The sequence below is a fragment of the Aethina tumida genome, chromosome 7 (genome assembly GCF_024364675.1).
Source record: "Aethina tumida isolate Nest 87 chromosome 7, icAetTumi1.1, whole genome shotgun sequence".
In the NCBI taxonomy this organism is placed as follows: Eukaryota; Metazoa; Arthropoda; class Insecta; order Coleoptera; family Nitidulidae; genus Aethina; species Aethina tumida.
Genome location: NC_065441.1, coordinates 6,906,147 through 6,928,224, shown reverse-complemented (window position 1 = coordinate 6,928,224; position 22,078 = coordinate 6,906,147). Strand labels below are relative to the sequence as shown.

Here is a 22,078-nt window from a genome sequence, read left to right as displayed (position 1 = left end):
AAAACAAGATTTTGTAAAATTTCTTCATCTTTCATTAACTTAATGGAATTAAAAATGACACAAAGAGATGGCATTCAATTCTTCATGCAGCCAATTGTAGAACAACACGTAGCCAATATAAAAAACAAGTTTTTCTAAGAGTTTTTATAATTCACACCACGTTTAAATTTGTGTGGCTGAAGTTCTTTAAAGAGACATCCAACATAATCTTCGTCCAGTTTTGTAAGTTGTATTTATAATTCAGGTAATTTCTTTGTTAATTAAATTTTAATCAGTATCCTAACTATATTATTTATGCAGTGTATTGGAAAAATAAGAGGGTCTACAAAATGAAACTCGACTAACCGTTGAAACTGACAAAAAGAAAAAATAAATCCGTTGCATCGAAGAGTTTCAAACCTTCACTCAAACCGTTAGTAAAGAATTTCCTCCAAAAATTGGGAAATGGTGAAACTAAGAGGACGAGCAAATTGTTTTTTTACAACAAATTGTCAATGTTAGTGGCGAATAGACTGAAACAACTAAAAAACTTAAAAAAAGGAAACATCTGTCAAAGTTAATTCATCAAAGACAGGTAATATTTGTATGGTATTCATATCTTTATAGTTTGTATAAATATTTAGAAAAATATAGTACTTAACACAACTCATTATATAAATTTAATTATAGACACAAAAATACAGCATCTGCATCTGTAGATTCAATGATCATCAACAATTTGATGCCAATTAAAGGGTAAAGGATTTCTCCACACTCAAACATTTTCATTACGTTAGGACTGCTTATGTTAGAAGTGTTTATCCTTACGCTTCCACTAAATCCCGTCTGTGATTTCTGATCTATCACGAGCAATTTTGCCATTTGCTGCCTTCTTTGTTTCATCGTGTCAATATATTCCACATTTCAGTTGGATAAGTGGAATATGTTGCCAATATAATCCAGTTTTTCCATTGTATAAGTGGAGGCTATTGCTACAAGGAGACAAAGAAAGGAGCAAACAGCGAGAATGATCATGAAGGGTCATAAGACACAAATGGGGTTTTGTATACGCGCAAAGGTAACACACTTCCAACAGTAACAGTTCTAACAAGATGAAAATTACGAAGTAAATATGTTTGAACTTAAAGTAAAATGAGTACGTCAACCTCAGGAAGAGTATGGAGGTGTCTTCTTCATATTGGTGTCTAATTGTTGTTGGTGATTCTTGAATCTAAAGATGTAGCTTCTGTGTATTCACTACCATAAATATATATTGCATTGAAGCGTATTAAATAAATTTAGTACTACATTTTTCTGTATACAACAAAGTATAAAGATATGAATTCCATTCAAATTTCACACCTGTATTTGGTAAACTTTCTTTGTTAGATGTTCTCTTCTTTCTCTTAAGGAAGCCATTGGTAGGAACAAAGGTAAATAATTTGAACAAAAATTAAATTGGCTTAGTAAAAGTATTTAAATTTAAGGTCACCATCAGGAAAGAACAAGGGGAGGCTGTTGTTTTTAAATCACATATTGTGAAGAAGTATTAAAGCTTGTGAGAACTAATACACGATTTTAACCCATTATATAAATGAAAAATAAGTAAAATTTTAATATAAATTATGTATTAAATGTAATATTTTTTGTACATAATATTGTAACGTATTAGTATAGATAGTTTTTAATTATCATTTTATATTAAACCTGTAAAATTCAAACTAAATAATATATTTTAATTAAATTCTTATTTTTTTATTTTGTTTAATTATAATATAATACAGTAGTGATCATAATTATATATTATTATAATTTTTTCCTCTAGGTTATTCAGTTATTGTTTTGAACTCAGACAAATTTTTCGTCTATTTAAATTCTTAGAGGGCAATGAAAGACCATAAAGTAAAAAGTACCATAATTTTGTCCATTGAAAAACAATATTTATTATTTTTAAAAAATAAAATTACCAGTTTCATAGTAGACAGAACAATAACAGAAAAAATAATGAATAATTAATGGGTCCAATTAATTTTGTAACTTGGTTCTAATTGGGGTTTAGTTTTAGTACTGAGGCAAATCTTTTATTTAACAACATTATTCCACTAACAGGGCCACTTAACTAGTTTTTAATTATTTAAATAGTAACCCATTGTTATCTTTTTCTTATTTCTGCTGTTTTATTCAGGCAACTTTTCACTGCCAAGTTAGGAGACATAAATAAAAGGCACACTAAAAATTAAACCAAGACTTTACGTCAAAACCGACGTATATTCCGAGCAATAAAGTAAACGTCTATGCCAATAACATGAAAAATTCGTCAAGAGTGTTATCATCCCATTTCGTCAGGAGACAAGAGAATCCGACTGAATTCACAGATAAAAATTCAGTAAGTAATATTGATCGTACGTTGATTAAATTTTTCATGAATACGCCGTCACCGAAACGTAAAGGCTCTTTCCTCATGCAGAAAACCTATTTCGTATACTGTAATCGTCTTTTAATAGCCAATAAAACTGTATCAACGGCGAGGGGGATAAACTTATTTCATTACACGCGTAAAATCACCAACAACCCAAAAAATAATCGAGGGGAAGAAAGTGAGTAATTTACATACGGAGCGTGGTTAATAAAATCTATTTTTACTTAATTATAACGCGAAACGAGGTTTATAATAATGCAATATTTCGCCTAATAATAAACTTCTTGGTGTGGTCTATTTTTCGACACGTAATAATAGAATTGGCTAGGGAACTGAGCCTATGACAAGGTGTTTTTGCGGCACCTTGTTCCTAGTTTTTCTAACAATGCTCGGGAATCGGGAACGAGATGGATTTGATTGGGGACGTGGGATGAGCACTTTCTAAAACCGGTGATACCATCTGTTCGACGATAGTCGAACGATATTCGTGTTTATTGTAGATAACTGAGCGTTTTCACTTTTTTCCCACACACACAAACAATTTAAACTGTTCAGTTTGGCTGAGCATTTGAATCGTTTTGGAGAGGTACGGTCATGCACCTTCAATATGGCAAAATCGATATCCTATATCTGGATTTAGTCAGCTTATCGTTCATTTTCACACCTAACCAAAACAACATTGATATTTTATGACGCAGCCACGTCGTAAATCAAAGCCTAATCTAAATTATTTCCTGTTGGAGCAAACGGAGCCGCACATTGTCCCGGATTCGATTTTACACCGACGTGGTAATCGGATTTGGCACAATGGGAAATTTAATTGTAATATCGTTATGTGTATTACTGATAATATATCTGTATAATTCGCTGGTAATTGCAGAAACCGAAACACTGGGAAAGCTTGCGTCAAGTATGGAAATTTCATGTTTTAATGTTGATATGTTATTTGCTAAATAAACTTTTCCATTTTTCCAAGTTGTCTGGCATCTTTATATGTGTATTTTTTATATTTATTTATACCATTAATTAATTTACATTAATAATAAGTATTTCATTTCTGATAAAACAATAAATATTGATAATCAATATGATTCAAAACAAATAAATATGGAGGATCAAATACCTTTATTTAATTAATAGAAATGATGATCTCATAAATTAACCATAAATAAATAAATAAAATTATCTAATCTTGATCCACACGTTTATTTTAAAAATGTAAATTGCACAGAAGTTTCTCCACAAATATTCAGATTGGTGAGGAACAAGAGAAAATATAATTTTGTTTAAATGTCATTTTGTTTCCTTATGAAGATAATACATACTATTTATAATATTTTTCATAAAATTTAATCATTTATAATAATTTTAAATAAAAGAATGATAAGTTGTTGATCAAATCAATTATAAGTAAATAAGTTTGACACATTGTTATTCTTCAATTTAGAGTTTTCTTCTAATTGATCATGTTTGCCTATTTTTTTTATTAATTTCTACGAAAATTTTTTCTTTTTATTAATGTATTATTTTGATAAATTTTCAAACAAGTTTTGTTTCGAGAAATTTTATATTTATATTATATTTGAAATTTTATTCTATTTCTTTAAGAAAATAATACTATTATAATAGTTTTCTTAAAATTTAATTTTGTTCTAATTAACTTTTAACAATTTTTATTAAATTAAATAATTCCCAACTAAAACAAAATGAGTGAAGAAATTAAAACTTGTGCTTCTTGGCTAATCATCTACTGTTGATTTAACAATATTCAGTCAAAATATAGATCTGATAATGCTTACTATAATTATAAATTAAAATATACAATGATGATCAGTTATAAGTAATTAAGTCTGATACTTGGAAATTGATACGTATTGTAAATCTAAATCTATTTATTTACAGTAGAAAATTCTATAGATGAGGTTAAATATTCCTTTCTTTTAATTGACATCATTTATCTCTATTTATTTCTTGTTCACATTTTACGTAAATTCAATATTTTTATCCATGTATTATTTTAATGATTTTTATAATAAACAGTTTTCATGAGAATTTTCAACGTTGTTTCAAGTAAGAAAAAATAAATATTTGAAATATTTGATATTTTAGTCCACAACTTTTTGTTAGTTTCTTTATAAGAGTTCCAAATGTTATACTTTCTGACTGTGATTATAAATTGATAATTAATAGAAATGATAACTTCATGATAAAGTCATTAATTATAAGTAAATAAGACTGACTTGGTTATAGATATGAATTGTAAATCTAAATCTACGTATTTATATTTACTTTTAATTAACATCGTTTCTATTTTATACTTTTTTCTATATAAATAGTAATATACATTGAAATCCTTAATAAAAATTATATTTTTAATTAAATGAGGAAGGCTTCTTTGTAAAGTTTCAAAGTCTAACACAATTTTTTTATCTCTTTCTTAATATGAAAGTTTTTAATTAAAATCCTTCCAATTAGTGTTTTCATATTTTCAATATTTTTTATGTATTTTAATTGAAACGTGTTTTCCCAGGAAATTTTATTTATTCAGCTTCAATTAAGTACATTGTTTCAAATAATAAATAAGTCTTTGTAATTACAAATACACATAAAATCAATATAACCTATAAATGAGATATTAACCTAGCAATAGTATTTTTTACGATAATATGATCGTCACTTATTAAACAAAACTGATACGAGATTATAACACTCATTCAAAAATTGGTAAATCCTAATTCTAACAATACCTTGTATATTGAATACAAATAGAACCATACTAAACAAGTACATTTAGTATAGACATATGAATTACTATATCTTTGTATATAACATAAGTTTAATTAAAATTATGAATATACTCTATGACATAAACATTTATACATTTTTTGGTTAATTTATAAAATTGCAGATTATTTTGGACACACATTCATTTTAGTATAAAAATCAATCTGTACATCGTGTTATGAACTAACTCATCCTAAACTATAACTTTTAGTTTTCTTCTTGTTTACATACGTTTTAAAATCATCACATATCTAAAATAGACACTTCAACTCGATTCCTGATCAAAAGTACCAATAAAACAATAAAATATGGCTCTAGTCAAAATGTAAGTTTCTTCGACAGAGAACAACCCTTTTGACTAGTATTAAAAAAATACAAGTACTTTTGACCAAGTCAGCCGGAAAATGAAAACTTCCCTTTCACATATCACTAATCCAGGAAGGTTCCCATTTCCTAATACGGCGTTCCACCGCCGCAAATTCACAACATCCTCTGAGGATAAGGTCTTCTCTTCAGCTTCACTAATCTGAATTCGAAATTGAAGTCGTTGTTGTGGTCCTTGAAGTGCTGCACGATCTCCCTGGAAATCTTGATGCAGTTCATGCCTTCGGTGCAGAGGGCGGCATAAATCAGCTTGATCTTCTTCTCAGTCGGATGGTGGAGTATAACTTCTTGTTGGTAGCGTTTGGCCTCCTCCGGCGGCCCGAAATACTGTGTGTAAATCCACGCGGCCCCGTCGTTCTTGTTGCCTTGCACGCTCCAGAAGATCTCGTTGTCGACTTCCGTCCTCCAGAAGGTGTACGAGAAAATCTTGCCCTTCCTCTGTATCTTCGAGCCGAACTTGATGTCGTAGGTGTCGTTTTCGGCCAGCTTCTCGTCGAAGTCCGAAAGGAAATCCATGGTTTTTGATAGTTTAGTTCACAGCTACAGTAAATATATCACAAGTTGGGTATCACAGTTCACAAGGTTTGGTCAGTCTTCATAATTCCTCAATCAGTCCTCTTCAATTGGCGGCCTGGTGCGAACTGTGCCTGCAAATAAAATTTATTTATAATAATGTTATCTTGTTTGCATTCAGATAACTAATTTTCAGGTATTGGTTCAAACGAGTTGCTCAATACCTTCACCTTATTATCAATTTATTTTTATAACGTTGACGCAATAATTATTCATTGGATATGTTTAACTTCTAGAAAATCCAAGGTATTTTTAACTCATTCAGCAAAATACGACACGGTATAAATAGCACGTGTAGTTTACACCTACTTGTTGGCCTAAGTGACACTGACTTACATCTTAATCCGATTCGAAAACAGTTATTTTCTTTGATGATGAAACGTTCATTGTATTTACTACTGGTTTGGTCATATAAGGAAAATATTTCCACAGCATTATTTTACTTACTCGGATTTGTTGCAGTACATTTACGTTATCCAGTCATAAATTCTCTTTACGACTGTTTCAAGTTTTCTACAAAAAGTCAGAAAATGGTTTACAACCGCACGGGGTAGTTGGTGGCTTAACAATGTTCAGAAGTTCAAACATGGGAAACAAGTTGGTTGTAAAGTTAAAGCAGTAGTTCGTTAGTCCACCCCTGTTTCACAAGATAAGGGGAGCTACTTGCAGTGAAACAGGTAAAACAGGAAGTAAACAGTTATCACCATTTTGTTCCCAAGCACTAAACTGATTTATTTATGGGAACCAAAACATCTTTGAATATTGTGCTAATTATTCTGCCCTAAGGCAAGCCAATATATTAGATTCGCAGTAATGGATTCAGATCTAGTGCAAATCAAATACTAATTCGACCACCAAGAACAAGCCCCAACAACAATGAAGTGGATAAGGGATGAATCGTATCCCTTAATCGCCCACTAAAATAAACAGGTCTTATGGATTAAGTACATGTTCTGAATACAATTCAGATCAAATCTAGAAACGCACAAATTACCATAATATGGTAATTACTACGTTTCCAAATTTGATCTAAATTGCTACAAAATAAATTGTTTGGTTAACAATTAATTTAAAGGGAGACTTTAATTTTATGGTTTAGAAATTGTGTGACACAACACTGAATCTATTCAAGCGATAATAATGATATTGATGATTCAGAAGTGACTTGTTTAACCGAGATAAGGGTTTATGAATGTTTTCGTACTAATAGTGATAATAACGTCTTTAATTGTGTTAACAGTTCAATTATTAATATATCAGGAATGTTAAATGTTCAATACTTTGCATAATCAAGATTTATCAACCACATAAACGACAGTTTACATGTTATTAGATAAATAAATTAATTTTCAAATTAAATATTCGATTTTTATAGTAATTATTCAGATAATTACTTTTAATTCATTATATTATAAATATTATATTTAATTTATATATTTTAATAACAGACACATTTTATTTGATTTTTGGCAAACTGCTATTTCTACAAATTTTTAGGTTTAGGTAAACACAAAAATTCATAATCAATCTTGGTATAATTATTACATGGCAATTTGCAAGGCATAAATATCACTATAAAGGATAATTCTCAATGATAATTAAAGGTGGACATATTAATAAATATAAGTTAAATTTTAATATATAATATTTTTAATATCACAACACCTATTTTATTTGATCTTTTGATAAATTTCTATTTCTACTGTATTTAATTGGACTGACAATGATTATTGGTATAATTAACACATTGTAATTAGCAAGATAATATCAGTAATAATATATAGTTAAAATATTTACAAAACTAAATTGTGAAAAAACTTTGTTTTTGACTAGTTTTCATCTTTCTATTTCTACTGTATTTAATTGGACTGACAATGATTATTGGTATAATTAACACATTGTAATTAGCAAGATAATATCAGTAATAATATATAGTTAAAATATTTACAAGACTAAATTGTGAAAAAACTTTGTTTTTGACTAGTTTTCATCTTAAATAATATACGTACTAATTAATCCAAACAATACAAACACAAACGTATATGAGGTGTGTACTAATAGTTCGAAACATGGGTTCCCACACCAAAATAGATCCCCCAGTAAACTCACACATTAATTTCGGCCTAGCAGAGGACAAGACCAGACAACAAACAACCGGATAAGGGACAAATCGTATGCGTTAATCACCCCCAGTAACACACAGGTCCTTTGGATCAAGTGTATTCGGGACACGATGAAATAAACATGACGTTGTGTCCACACGGGGAGTTCCATGATTCCAATTTTGAACGGAAGATTTGATGTAAATAAATAAGTTGGGGGAGTTTAAATATTCAAATTGATCCGCCTCTTAGCAATAATATCAAAAGGAAAGACGAAATATATTATAATATATTTTATCTCTTTAATAACAAAAAATAGTGATTAAAAATTAAAATTATTCATCATTAAAGCAGAACAAAACCGTTGTATAAAGAAATTTTAAATATTAATTATGTATGAATAAAACATGCTGCAGCCAGATATTTTATTTCGAATTGTAATATTTTCGTTATTACACATTAAAATTCATATATTAATTTAAATTGAAATTTTATGAAAAATAAAATGCAAAACAGCGAATTTAAACCACTCATTTCATATAAAATTTCGATTCAATTATGGATTAGGTTAAAATAATTGCATATTCTATTAATAATAAAATATTTGCATATCATAATTGTGATTTTACAAAATTAAATTGTGTATTCAATATATCGTTTAGTTTAATAATTTTATTTTAATGGGATATTAAAAATAATAAAGTATTCCATAACAAAATAACCTTTTTTAATATAATTTATAAACATTTAAAAAAATGATATAAAAATTAAAATATATTTTAATACACACAATTATTTGCTTGTTTGTTTTCAATATACAATTATTTATAATGTGTAAAACATATTTTAATAAATTTTACAAAATTTTGTGAAAAATAATTGAAATTATTTAGTATAAAACTTAAATAATGGAAATTACAGATTGGTTTTTAAATAAATATTTATTGTAATATTTTGGAAAATATTTTTCTCTATTTAATTTTCTCTGAATATTGTATTAATTGTAATTATTTATTTTACATCTAAAAAAACTTTTTTTAAAATGCTTATTATAAATTGAAAAAATAATAAATAAATTAGTTTTATGCATTTTATTATTTATTTATATTATTCTTATAATTTTATCTTTTATTGTTACTTCACACTACATTTTAATATGTTCCTATAATTTTTTACACTTTTTTATTCAGATAATTTTATCTTTCATTGTTACTTCTTGAATATTTCTTTTGATTAACAAGTATATTTAACTTAAACTTTAACTAGCCAGTTTTTCAAAAATATTCACTCATTTTACCACATTATTTCATTAAAATTAAATTAAACTAATAATTTTACTGTAAAGTTATGTTTAAAAATTAAAATTGCTTCACTAAATTGTCATTTTTGTCACCAATGTTTAAACATTCTATAATATTATGTTTTTAGGGGCTGCTTAACATTTCAAAAATATTTGTGACATCATGAGAAACGCTCAGAACCACAATTTAATAACAGTAAAATAAATTACAAATAATCTTCGAACCGGCATCTAAATACACCCCCGGAAACGATTTACCCAATCCAAAAGCATACCCCATTGAAATACACTCGCTTGGAATAATATGGCGCATAAAAATAAATTCGACATTGATCCACATACGTGAAACAGCCTCGCGTTCCCTCCCGATTCTAATTTCATGTTTGCGAATTCCGGGTTCCCGCCGAAATTGAATATCTCGCCGTATTCAATTGATTTCGTCGATTTTTCCTCTCGTTGCCGTCGCCATTTCAATGAAGACGGGCACCACCACCTATCCCGATTTTTATGGGCGATATCGCGTCACCGAATCGGTTATGCCGGATTGGATTTTAAAAATATTCCGGACTTTGGCAAACGGCCGGTCTTAAAGCTTTATGGATTTTATGGATGGCCTGGCAGCAGTCAAAACAAACAAGAATTCCGTCCGACGATTTAATGAGAGGGCCTTTCCCGATTTATTTTTATACTTGGCGTCCGTGTGAAAGTTCAAGAATTTCACTTTTACGTAATTTGGTGTTACCGCATGTAAAAGAAAAAAAGTTGAAATAAATTGGGTGAGTGTAATTAGATTCACGGTGATTTTGAGCCGTGTAATTCATTAATTTTGTGGCTTTTAACGATGCCTAGTCAAGACAATTGTTAATTAATTAAAACCATTGTTAAAATCAGGAAGAACGTTTTGGAGAATCCAATAAAATTTTTAATTTGCATATTTTAATATTCAGTATTCAGACATTTGAATCGTTATTTATGGACCAAACACAAAACAAGAAAATTCATGAGATGTCATTGATGGTTTAATATTTTATGCAACTTTGTTATCGATGAATGAAACAAGTTTTTGAATACAATTTTCAAGATCGTTGAACTTCTTGATACTAAAATTAATCATTTTTGTTTATACATACTATATATAATTGCTTTTTCTATGGTAATTTCTTCTGAAATAAAAATTTTATTTTACTAAATAAAATTTAATGTGCTTGAAAGATGCCAAAAAATTTCGGAATGAAAATCTATAAATTCCTTGAAATTTGATTTACATCAAAACAGATGTGTATTTTTTATTTCTCCTTTCATTATTCACAAAAACTACTAAAATAATTTATATTTATGATTATAAATATATAGTTTCGTTCCTTAAGAATAAATAAAATAATATTGTTATAATTTTTTATATTTCGTAAAATATAAAATTTAAATAAATATTAAATATTGAACTTAAAAAAAGAATTTATTATCAGTATATTAAATAATATTTCTTATATGTATTGACTTTTAATAATAAATATTTAAAATTAAATTAAAACTAAAAAAATAAAAATGTAAATAAAAATATTTTTTTTTACATCAACAATACAAAATTTAACTAAACAATGAATTTATGAGTTGAAACTTAAAAAAAGAATTTATTATCAGTATATTAAATAATATTTCTTATATGTATTGACTTTTAATAATAAATATTTAAAATTAAATTAAAACTAAAAAAATAAAAATGTAAATAAAAATATTTTTTTTACATCAACAATACAAAATTTAACTAAACAATGAATTTATGAGTTGAAACGATATAAAAATAAAAAAAATCATTTATCTAAGAAAAAAATCATTGTTATTTTACGTTAATGATATAAACAATTTAAATTTTTACACAAAATATTGTGCAAAAATAAATAAATGTTTATTAAATAAATAAAATTTCTTTATTATATATTGTTGAAGTGTACTAATAAATATAAAAATATAATAAAATATTCAGTCATAAAAATATAGACTATAAAAATATCAGATTAAAAAATTTAGAAACATGATAAAATAATAATTTTGTAAATTTATTACTTAACTATTGTATATAAATTATAAATATTAATCATGTGACTATAATTTATCGTGAATTATAAATTATAATAAACAATAAATTATGTTATTATTTACTTTTTCGCATGTCCACAAAATTTTTAATGGCAGAAAATCCTATTTTGTTAGTTAATGGAAAATTTTTCTATTTAATACAATGGACAATGCACTTGTGGTGAAATCAAAACACTTTTTTCATTCAATAATTATAATTGGAAAGTGAATTTTACGAGTGCAGTTTACATTGTTTATGGACGAAACATCCGTCCCCAATAACACAAACCGGTAGAACATCCCGGAAACGCAAAACCGGTATCAAACTATTTTCTAAACTGTGCCAAATTCTGTTCAAGATCAAGAAACCTAATCGACTATAATAATTGAATAAATCGATTTATTTTTTGAACACTGTTTAATTGTTACATTGAATACGAATAACTGTAACTTTAGTTTGTATACTTTCTCTTCGTCGGTGTTTATTGGTTAATGGTTTCAGTCAAGCGTTCAAATCGATAAATAAAATTGCCAGACATTTAAAAATGGTTAAAATTAGCACAACGTATGGCAGAAATTTGATAGTTCACATAATTGAACAGGCGGAACCTTGAGTTTTTACCGACGTATAATTAAGTTCCCAATGTCGAACGTTATAATTGTTACTGCCACACAAGTTGCAAAACATAATTTTTTTGGTAACAACAGTTTTGGGACAGGAATGATTGTTTTAAATGGAGGAGACTAATGAAACATGAACGAATCATCACACATCACACCAAAATCCCGATTACTCAATCACTATTAATAACTCTTCTCTCACAGCATTCCTCAACCTGCCCCGTCAAATAAGAAACGTACCTTATCATCCTCAAAACGGAATAAAATCCCAATATGGCACCCCTCACTAGCAAAACGGTCACTGAACAACGGAAACAAGCGTCAATCGTAAGATTTTGCAACCTTCTTATTTGCATACAGCGTTGCACATGACGCCCGTCCAAGAACTGCACAAACTTTAACCGACTGAACTAAAAATCTAGTTCGGTGTGATGTTAAAAGTTGGCTGGCACCGCTAGATTTTGTGGGCCAACGTCCAATCGCCTCGACGCGTTCACTTCGCTCTCGCGGACCGCGGCGTATTCGGGATCGACGTTTTAAAAATAAATCGGCCGATACCCGTTTTATTTTTGAAGTTCAAGAGCTAAGGCCTCGGCATCGGCACAGCGTACGTACGTACGTATATGCGTCGGATGGGTTGGTACTCTTTTGTCTGGCGGCCCGTTCCGGTGGTCGCCTTGAATCGCAAAAGGGAAAGTGTTTCGTACGGTCGGGGCTGGCACGATTCGGATCCGCTTTTTGCGTCCGTTTGCTTCGCACGCAATTTTTTTTTTTTTTTTTTTTTTTTTTTTTTTTTAATTTGATCCGGCCTCAGGTCTTCGGAGATCGATTGCAAAGTCGGTTTTTGCCGTTCAATTTTTGGGTCAGTGGATCTATGATCCGAAGGTTTCAACTAGATGAAGAAAGTTCGAAAATCTATCAATATTTATGTTGTGATTAAAGATTTGAAGGATTTAATTTGAAGGAACCATCTTAAGATGGCGTCATAGTTAATATATTCTATCAGTACTAGTTTTCGTTATACATATATAATGTATACAAAACAACGTTGACGCTTTTCTATTATTTCTTCTATTTATTCCTTTCATTCCTGTTTTTTGTTTTTATACATATAGAAATATAATTAAGGAGAATTTGTATAAAAAGTTTTAGTCAATCAATTTCATATTCCACCATCTGAATCTTCTTAATTATAATTTGGATACACCATCTGGGATTATGTCCATAGGTAAACTTTCTTGTTCCACCATCTCAGATTTAAGATTTATTTTAATTCACAATTGGATTTCATCTTTTTTAATATTGTAAAGTGTTAAATCTAGTAGCAAAAACTTTTTTCGATATTTTACACTACTTATTATATCCATACTCTGAACTTTCTTATTTATAATTTGGATACACCATCTTGGATTACATCCATGGGTAACTTTCCTGTTCTATCATCTTATTTTCAAGATTTATTCTCATTCAAAATTGGATTTCATCTTTTTTAATTTCGTAAAATACTAAATCTAATAGCAAAAGCTCTTTTTCAAGATTTTCCTTTACTTATTAGTTCCACACTCAGGACTTTCTTATTTATAATTTTGATACACCATCTTGGATTACATCCATGGGTAACTTTTCCTGTTCTACCTTCTTGTTTTCAAGATTTATTCTCATGCGAAATTGTATTTCATCTTTTTTAATTTTGTAAAATACTAAATCTAATAGCAAAAGCTCTTTTTCAAGATGATTTTCCTTTACTTATTAGATCCACACTCAGGACTTTCTTATTTATAATTTTGATACACCATCTTGGATTACATCCATGGGTAACTTTTCCTGTTCTATCATCTTATTTTCAAGACTTATTCTCATTCAAAATTAGATTTCCTCTTTTTTAATTTTGTAAAATACTAAATCTAATAGCAAAAGCTTTTTTTCAAGATTTTCCTTTACTAATTAGTTCCACACTTAAAACATTCTTTTTTATAATTTTGATACACCATCTTGGATTACATCCATGGGTAACTTTTTCTGTTCTATCATCTTGTTTTCAAGATTTATTCTCATTCAAAATTGGATTTCATCCTTTTTAATTTCGTAAAATACTAAATCTAATAGCAAAAGCTCTTTTTCAAGATTTTCCTTTACTTATTAGTTCCACACTCAGGACTTTCTTATTTATAATTTTGATACACCATCTTGGATTATATCCATGGGTAACTTTTCCTGTTCTACCTTCTTGTTTTCAAGATTTGTTCTCATTCGAAATTGTATTTCATCTTTTTTAATTTTGTAAAATACTAAATCTAATAGCAAAAGCTCTTTTTCAAGATGATTTTCCTTTACTTATTAGATCCACACTCAGGACTTTCTTATTTATAATTATGATACACCATCTTGGATTACATCCATGGGTAACTTTTCCTGTTCTATCATCTTATTTTCAAGACTTATTCTCATTCAAAATTAGATTTCCTCTTTTTTAATTTTGTAAAATACTAAATCTAATAGCAAAAGCTCTTTTTCAAGATTTTCCTTTACTAATTAGTTCCACACTTAAAACATTCTTTTTTATAATTTTGATACACCATCTTGGATTACATCCATGGGTAACTTAAATCTGTTCTATCATCTTGTTTTCAAGATTTATTCTCATTCAAAATTGGATTTCATCCTTTTTAATTTCGTAAAATACTAAATCTAATAGCAAAAGCTCTTTTTCAAGATTTTCCTTTACTTATTAGTTCCACACTCAGGACTTTCTTATTTATAATTTTGATACACCATCTTGGATTATATCCATGGGTAACTTTTCCTGTTCTACCTTCTTGTTTTCAAGATTTGTTCTCATTCGAAATTGTATTTCATCTTTTTTAATTTTGTAAAATACTAAATCTAATAGCAAAAGCTCTTTTTCAAGATGATTTTCCTTTACTTATTAGATCCACACTCAGGACTTTCTTATTTATAATTTTGATACACCATCTTGGATTACATCCATGGGTAACTTTTCCTGTTCTATCATCTTATTTTCAAGACTTATTCTCATTCAAAATTAGATTTCCTCTTTTTTAATTTTGTAAAATACTAAATCTAATAGCAAAAGCTCTTTTTCAAGATTTTCCTTTACTAATTAGTTCCACACTTAAAACATTCTTTTTTATAATTTTGATACACCATCTTGGATTACATCCATGGGTAACTTTTTCTGTTCTATCATCTTGTTTTCAAGATTTATTCTCATTCAAAATTCGATTTCATCTTTTTTAATTTTGTAAAATACTAAATCTAATAGCAAAAGCTCTTTTTCAAGATTTTCCTTTACTTATTAGTTCCACACTCAGGACTTTCTTATTTATAATTTTGATACACCATCTTGGATTACATCCATGGGTAACTTTTCCTGTTCTATCATCTTGTTTTCAAGATTTATTCTCATTCAAAATTTGATTTCATCTTTTTTAATTTTGTAAAATACTAAATCTAATAGCAAAAGCTCTTTTTCAAGATGATTTTCCTTTACTTATTAGATCCACACTCAGGACTTTCTTATTTATAATTTGTATGCACCATCTTGTAGTTCATCCATGGGTAATTTTCTTGTTCCTGCATCTTGGATTCAAGATTTATTTTCATTTAAAATTGGATTTCAGTAGTAGTAGCTAAACTTTCTTATTCGTAATGTGGATGAACCATTTTAAATTCAAGATTTATTGTCATTTAAAATTGAATTCATATTTTTTAATAATTTAAAATACTAAATTTATCAACAGAAGCCCTTTCACAGCAGATTTTTAAAAGTCTTTTGTCAGCACTTCATAAATCAGGCAAATGTGTTTTGTACTAAATTTATCTCTTACGCTTTAAAGAGCTTATTTCATTGGGTGTATTGAAAATTTATATTGTCTAGTTTCATGATAATTAACAACAAAAAATCATTTTTGAAAAGTATTGTTTGTTGAAATCCAATCTGACTCCATTAAAAATAAAATCAACATAAATTTCGTTTTTAAAATACAATATTCTTGTTAAAACAACAAAACTTCCTCGAATTAATAGTTTTCCCACAATTTCATCAATAATGCAACAACAATAATAGATATTGTCGCTATTAAATGGAGTAAACAGCTTTATACAAATTAATTAGACATTAAAATTCACGTTTTAAAAGGATAACAGTATTGATGCTCATAAAACGTTAATTGCATAGTTTGTAATTTAAATCATGACATCATGATAGGATTACAAAATAATGAAAGTAATCTAAATAATTAACTCTTTTATATAATCATATTTTAATGTTAATTTAGTTGGAATATAATTACATATTTTAATTTAAATTTGCTTGTTTTAGGTGAGATAATTCCTCCAACAACCGAACGCCGCAGGTGACTAATTTTAAAATACACCCAGTAATAAAATATAATATAATAAAAGTCGACGTGCAACAGAATAAACCTTTTGACATTAATATTTTATACATGGAGGATATGGTCGTAAAAATATTGCATTCACGCCACGGAACGTATAAATAAATATTTGTCTATAAAACTATAATTTACATATATTGTTATGTTGCCATAAAAGCTCCATAAAGCACAATATTTTTATTAAGATCTACGACACAACGACCAGAATGTGATCCGAAATAACAATGGAATAACATTAGACAAACATAGATTCGTTGCTGATGGCAGACAATTTATTTCCGCCGTAAAAAAATATTGAGTTTGTTTATTGAAAGCTATTTTGAATAAAACAAATACGAGTCAATCAATAGTCCATTTATTTTAGTCGTGCGTTTGCCCGTACGAGTTGCTCCGGTTTTTAAAATGTTGAGGTCAACTAACTATTAACCCGAATATTTGGAAACTCTTTAATAGTTTTACACAAACCAATTCATTGTCCATTTATTAGTTAGAATAACCCTATTTTCGTTGATTTTCTGGCAAAATTTTAGTAATTTCAAAATAACTTCAATTTATATACAGTGGCACAAATGTATTTACGTATTTAACAATATTTTTAATAGTTAGAATTTATTCTTCTGTTTCCATGTTCGATAGAACAAGATCACAATGCACAAATAAATGTACATTTGACCATTTCATCGACAAATCCCGTCGATATTTCCGGTGTGATCAACGACCGAGCAATCTGGAGACGTTTAAAAAGTCACAACTGGGTAAAAAACCAAAAATAGAAGACATGTTTACATATATTCCTGTTAGTAACTACGTACGGCAAGGTTGTCGTTTACGATCTGACTGTTAATCGAATTAACTTTTGATTTAAACCATAATTAATGGCTCGTTATTAATTCGCATGCCATGTAAAGAAATGCCCGAATACGGCACTCATTAGTGAGATCGTTACGACTCGATGTTGCAATGCGATCGCCCGGGGTTAAAAACTTGTTTGATACATATAAAGCTATTACAAGATTGACAATAAGTGAGTTTGCTTAGGTGGTCATTCCCCTTAAAATCAACATTTGCCATTGTGATAGGACGGAATGTACACCACACTCGTATTACGTCAGCTGAAGGTTTCACTATATTATTATTCGTTTACTTGGAGAGTATATTAATATTGGGCAAATATTGATCGAGCATTTTTAGCAAGGTCTAAGGGTTACTTCACGAAGATTACGATTTGTTGAGTGGTTCGCATTAAGCCGGAGCTTAAAGCAAATATAAATAGGTGGTTATTTAAACAGATACGGTTTTTCAATATGTGAAATTGGTTTTTATATGTATCACATCATTCATTCTGTAAACTACAATGTTTAATTTAATTTATTAACAACAGATTTCATGTAAAAATGCATAAATGCATCTTAAACATTTATTTTAATATTATTTTTTATAATTAGTATTTATTTGCTGTTTTCAACAATTACAATTTGCTGGATTTAATTTGTAGGAGCCATCTTAAGATGGCGTCATAGTTATATTCTATCAGTACTAGTTTTCATTTAATATATACAAAACAACGTTGACATTTTTTTAGTATTTCCTCTATTTATTGTCTTCATTCCTATTTTTTGTTTAAATTACTTCAAATTTTTTAATTTTCATAATTAATTCGTCTGCAGCAAAACATCTATCTTTATACATCTGTATAAAAAGTTTTAGTCAATCAATTTCATATTGAAATCTGAATCTTCTTAATTATCTGGGATTACATCCATAGGTAAACTTTCTCGGATTCAAGATTTATTTTCCAATATTTATCCAATATTGAATGGATTTCATCTTTTTTAATATTGTAAAATCTATAACAAAATATAATAAATCTAGTAACAAAAGGTCTTTTCAAAATTTTCCACTACTTATTAGATCCATACTCTGAACTTTCTTATTTACAATTTGAATACACCATCTTGGATTACATTAATGGGTAATTTTTTCTGTTCTACCATCTTGTTTTCAAGATTTTCAAGAATTACAATTTCCAAATTTTTGTCCAGGAGTATACCTTCAAATTAATTCAGTTCATAAAATACAAACAACTTTATACTACTATATTTTGTAGTATTTTACTCTGTAAGGAGAAATGTACATCATAAATTTCCTTATTGTCCTTTTATATAAATCAACATAATTCAGTCAAAAAATAAAAAAAAAATAATGACTATTTATTGTAATATTTCTATGCAAGATTTTATATTTATTAAAAGAACCTTTCCATTTATAAATTCCTCATTAATTTATCATTAATGAAAATTAAATTGAGAAAATGTTAGGTTTTGCTATTTATGTGTAATGAAATAAAATTTCCGAAGCACACAAATTGTAGCACAAAGCTCTTTGCAGTTGCATTTTTGTGATTTATATTCCAGAAACGTGATTTGCTGCGACTCCATAGTAGTATATTATAAACTGTAATAGGATTCATGTCATGGGAAAATTCAGTCAGTATTTATTAGATTCGTTGTTATGTAAGTTTATTTATTTGCAAAATTCCAAACCGGAGAATGTTCATTCCACTAATAAAACCTAAAATTAGATAATTACTTTAGTCGGGAAAGTATAATTGTCCAATTATACTAACTTTTGATTCCTTACGTAATGTTAGATTAGATCAACTAAATTAATCTAGATTTTTTTAGGCAAGCATAATAATTAACCCAAACTAACATTCATTTAATTATTTCAATTAATATCTCTACATTTTTTAATAAAACAATTAAATTATGTGTTGAATTAAATAATCCACTAATTAATTTATATACCATTAGATTATCGGATTATCATTAATTAATTTACCTAAAATTATCAGTTGGATAAATCTGAATTAATATTTATTCACACATGTACAGTACAGATACAAATAACACTGTAATCGTTTTGCAAATAAAACTTAATTACTCAGCAAGAACCTTGAAGGCTGCAACGAACTTTTCTTTATTTTGTAATCGGATATTTCAACGTTGATTTCCCTGAGACGAATTAGCCGTGACGTTGTTTGATTGATGCTTCTCTTGGCGGAGACAATCAACCGTCTAATCAAGTTAAGAAAACGGTTTTAATAATTCAGTTATAAGTATGTCTGCGGTATTATTAACAATACTGCTGGATGGAACCTTGAATTTTTATAAATACCAGGCCACGGGAAGTTTGCCAAATGTTGAGTTGTGTAAAAAATCATAAAAAATGTTATAACTATGTTGGACCAGGTTATTGTGTTTCATTCATTTTATTTTTGTTTGTAATATATGGTTGGTTTCGAAGTTGGCTTGTGAAAACTTGTGAATGTTTTTTAGTGAGTGGTTTTGGCAACAACTATGTATTGCCAAAAATTGCCCATTAACTGTTTACGAGAAAACATTTTTTGTTTTGTACATTTTAACAATAAAATTAATATAGATGTAGTACTTTACTTAAATAACTTGATTTTTAATAATAATTTTTCATATCATAACTTAATTTAAAGTTCTTCCAATTAACATATTTTTTTTTAAATTGAATCTTTCAAATTATTTATTATAAAAAATAATAGGCGAATTAATTATGTTTAATTTTATGTTCGATTTAACTAAGAAAATATTAAATATCAAAAACTAAAATAAATAAATATTAAGATCTGATTTTTTTAAATTGTGATTTAACTGAGATTATAAAAAGAATTCTTAAAATCCCTTAATTTTTTAAACAACACTTAAATATTAAAAATAATTGGCTATATGGACAGATATAACTTTCACAATTTTTTATGCTAAAAACTTATTTAAAGATTAAATAAAAAAAAATCATTCTGAATTTATTCTTGCTGAAATTGAAAAGTTATAACGAATAACAAAAACTTTGGGTTTAAAACTTTTAATGTACAAAATCTCAAATTTTAAATTAAATATCAATATTTCAAGTTTGTAACTTTTGTAACGAGAAGATTAAATTTTAATTGTATAATGTATCTGTCTAATACTTTTTAGCCCCGACGCCGACAATTTGCAGGCCGTAACCAAAATGCATTTATCCACGAAAAGCAAAATCCGAAACTTTCCAACGCACAAGAACCCACCCCATTTTCGTACTCGCCACCTAAACTTCCCGCGTTAATTAAATTTGTCGATTCGTTTTAATAGCACCGTGCGCAAAGACGCCACACAAAGGGCCGACGGCCGAGGGGGAAGTCCCGGTTAATGTTAATCCAATATTTTCGGAAAGCTGTGTGTGTGTTTTTACCCGCGGCTATAAGTCCCGGGGCAACGGAATGGGGTGTTTAAATCCAGCCCCGGACCATTCATCCCCCCGGTTAGTCGTCATTATGGGGCATCGCGGGATTCGAGTGCACCTGAGCAGAAACGTAAAGCGTTTGTTAATTCCACATGACGCGACGCACGCCGTCCGACATATTCGGGGGACGCATGAATGTAATTAAAAAAAAGCTCGCACTGACGTTTTACCAGATATTAATGCGTCGGTTAAATTATTGTTTCGCTGATTTTCGTCTGTTTTTTGTTGTTTTCGTGTACGTGTGTTTTTGTTTTTCTCCGTAACAGCTTTTCTTTAATCAAATCATTTATTTTCCATTGGTTAAAAACTGCTTGGAGGAACGTGCGATAAAATTCCTAGTTTATGGAGAAACTTTTTTGGGGTACATCTCGAACCTGAACATGAACTTTGATTTACATCCCTTAATCTTGGCAATATTTCAAGCCAATTGGGGTGATATTGATACTTGGCAATCGATGTGGAAAGAAAATTAAACCAGATTTTATAAAAAAGTCTGCTTTTTTAACACACAAAACTTTAATTTTATTATACTTCTGTATACAAAAATGTATTTTATGTATACGTATTTAAGGATTATATTAAATTGGTTATAAAAAGTTGTACAAATTTTAATTAAACTCTTTTATTTGTGTCTGGCGCAAATAAAAAGTCTGTCAGCATCACAAAGATCAAAATGAAACCCGTGACATGTATATTTTATGGATGTACTTTTCCGAACGTGTCAGCCCAAATGAATTATTCAATTTGAACTTCACCAAAAACAACGGTTTTCTATTTCGGTCCTCGTCGGTAAGAGTAAAGAAAAGCGGGAATAAAAAAATCGCATTTTCTCACGGAACTTTCTTTGAACCGATAAATCTTCAATCTAAAAGAGAGAAAGTAAACTTTGATTTACACCGGAAATTTCTCAGGCCCAATTGACTCAAAACACCGTAATCGATACGAAAGGAAACTGAACTGAACGATTTTAAATGTTGTTGGAAATTTAAATTGGATTTACGATTTTGCTGCTTTTAGTTTTTTATTGTTTGAATCCATAACTTTTAATAACAGTTTCATTTCTAGTTTCAATATTTGATTAAAAGTTCGTTGTTTTGAATTCAATTTTCGA

At 28.4% G+C, this 22,078-nt stretch overlaps 2 protein-coding genes and 1 long non-coding RNA gene across 3 annotated transcripts in view; 2 read left to right on the top strand and 1 right to left on the bottom strand.

The window, feature by feature from the left end:
- LOC109597960 (E3 ubiquitin-protein ligase TRIM9) overlaps positions 1-22,078 on the top strand; it is an 89,715-nt gene that overhangs the window by 27,328 nt on the left and 40,309 nt on the right. The window lies entirely within an intron of this gene.
- LOC109597962 (uncharacterized) lies at positions 133-1,729 on the top strand. Its single transcript, XR_002191460.2, has 3 exons — positions 133-244; positions 301-1,412; positions 1,467-1,729. It is a non-coding gene; the product is annotated as an uncharacterized LOC109597962 (long non-coding RNA).
- On the bottom strand, positions 4,920-12,740 carry LOC109597961 (uncharacterized). The gene is made up of 2 exons (XM_020013751.2): positions 12,479-12,740; positions 4,920-6,213 (listed from the first exon to the last, which is right to left on the bottom strand). Exon 2 carries the CDS (start codon positions 6,080-6,082, stop codon positions 5,663-5,665), a length of 420 nt encoding a protein of 139 aa, XP_019869310.1. The 5' UTR covers positions 6,083-6,213; positions 12,479-12,740; the 3' UTR covers positions 4,920-5,662.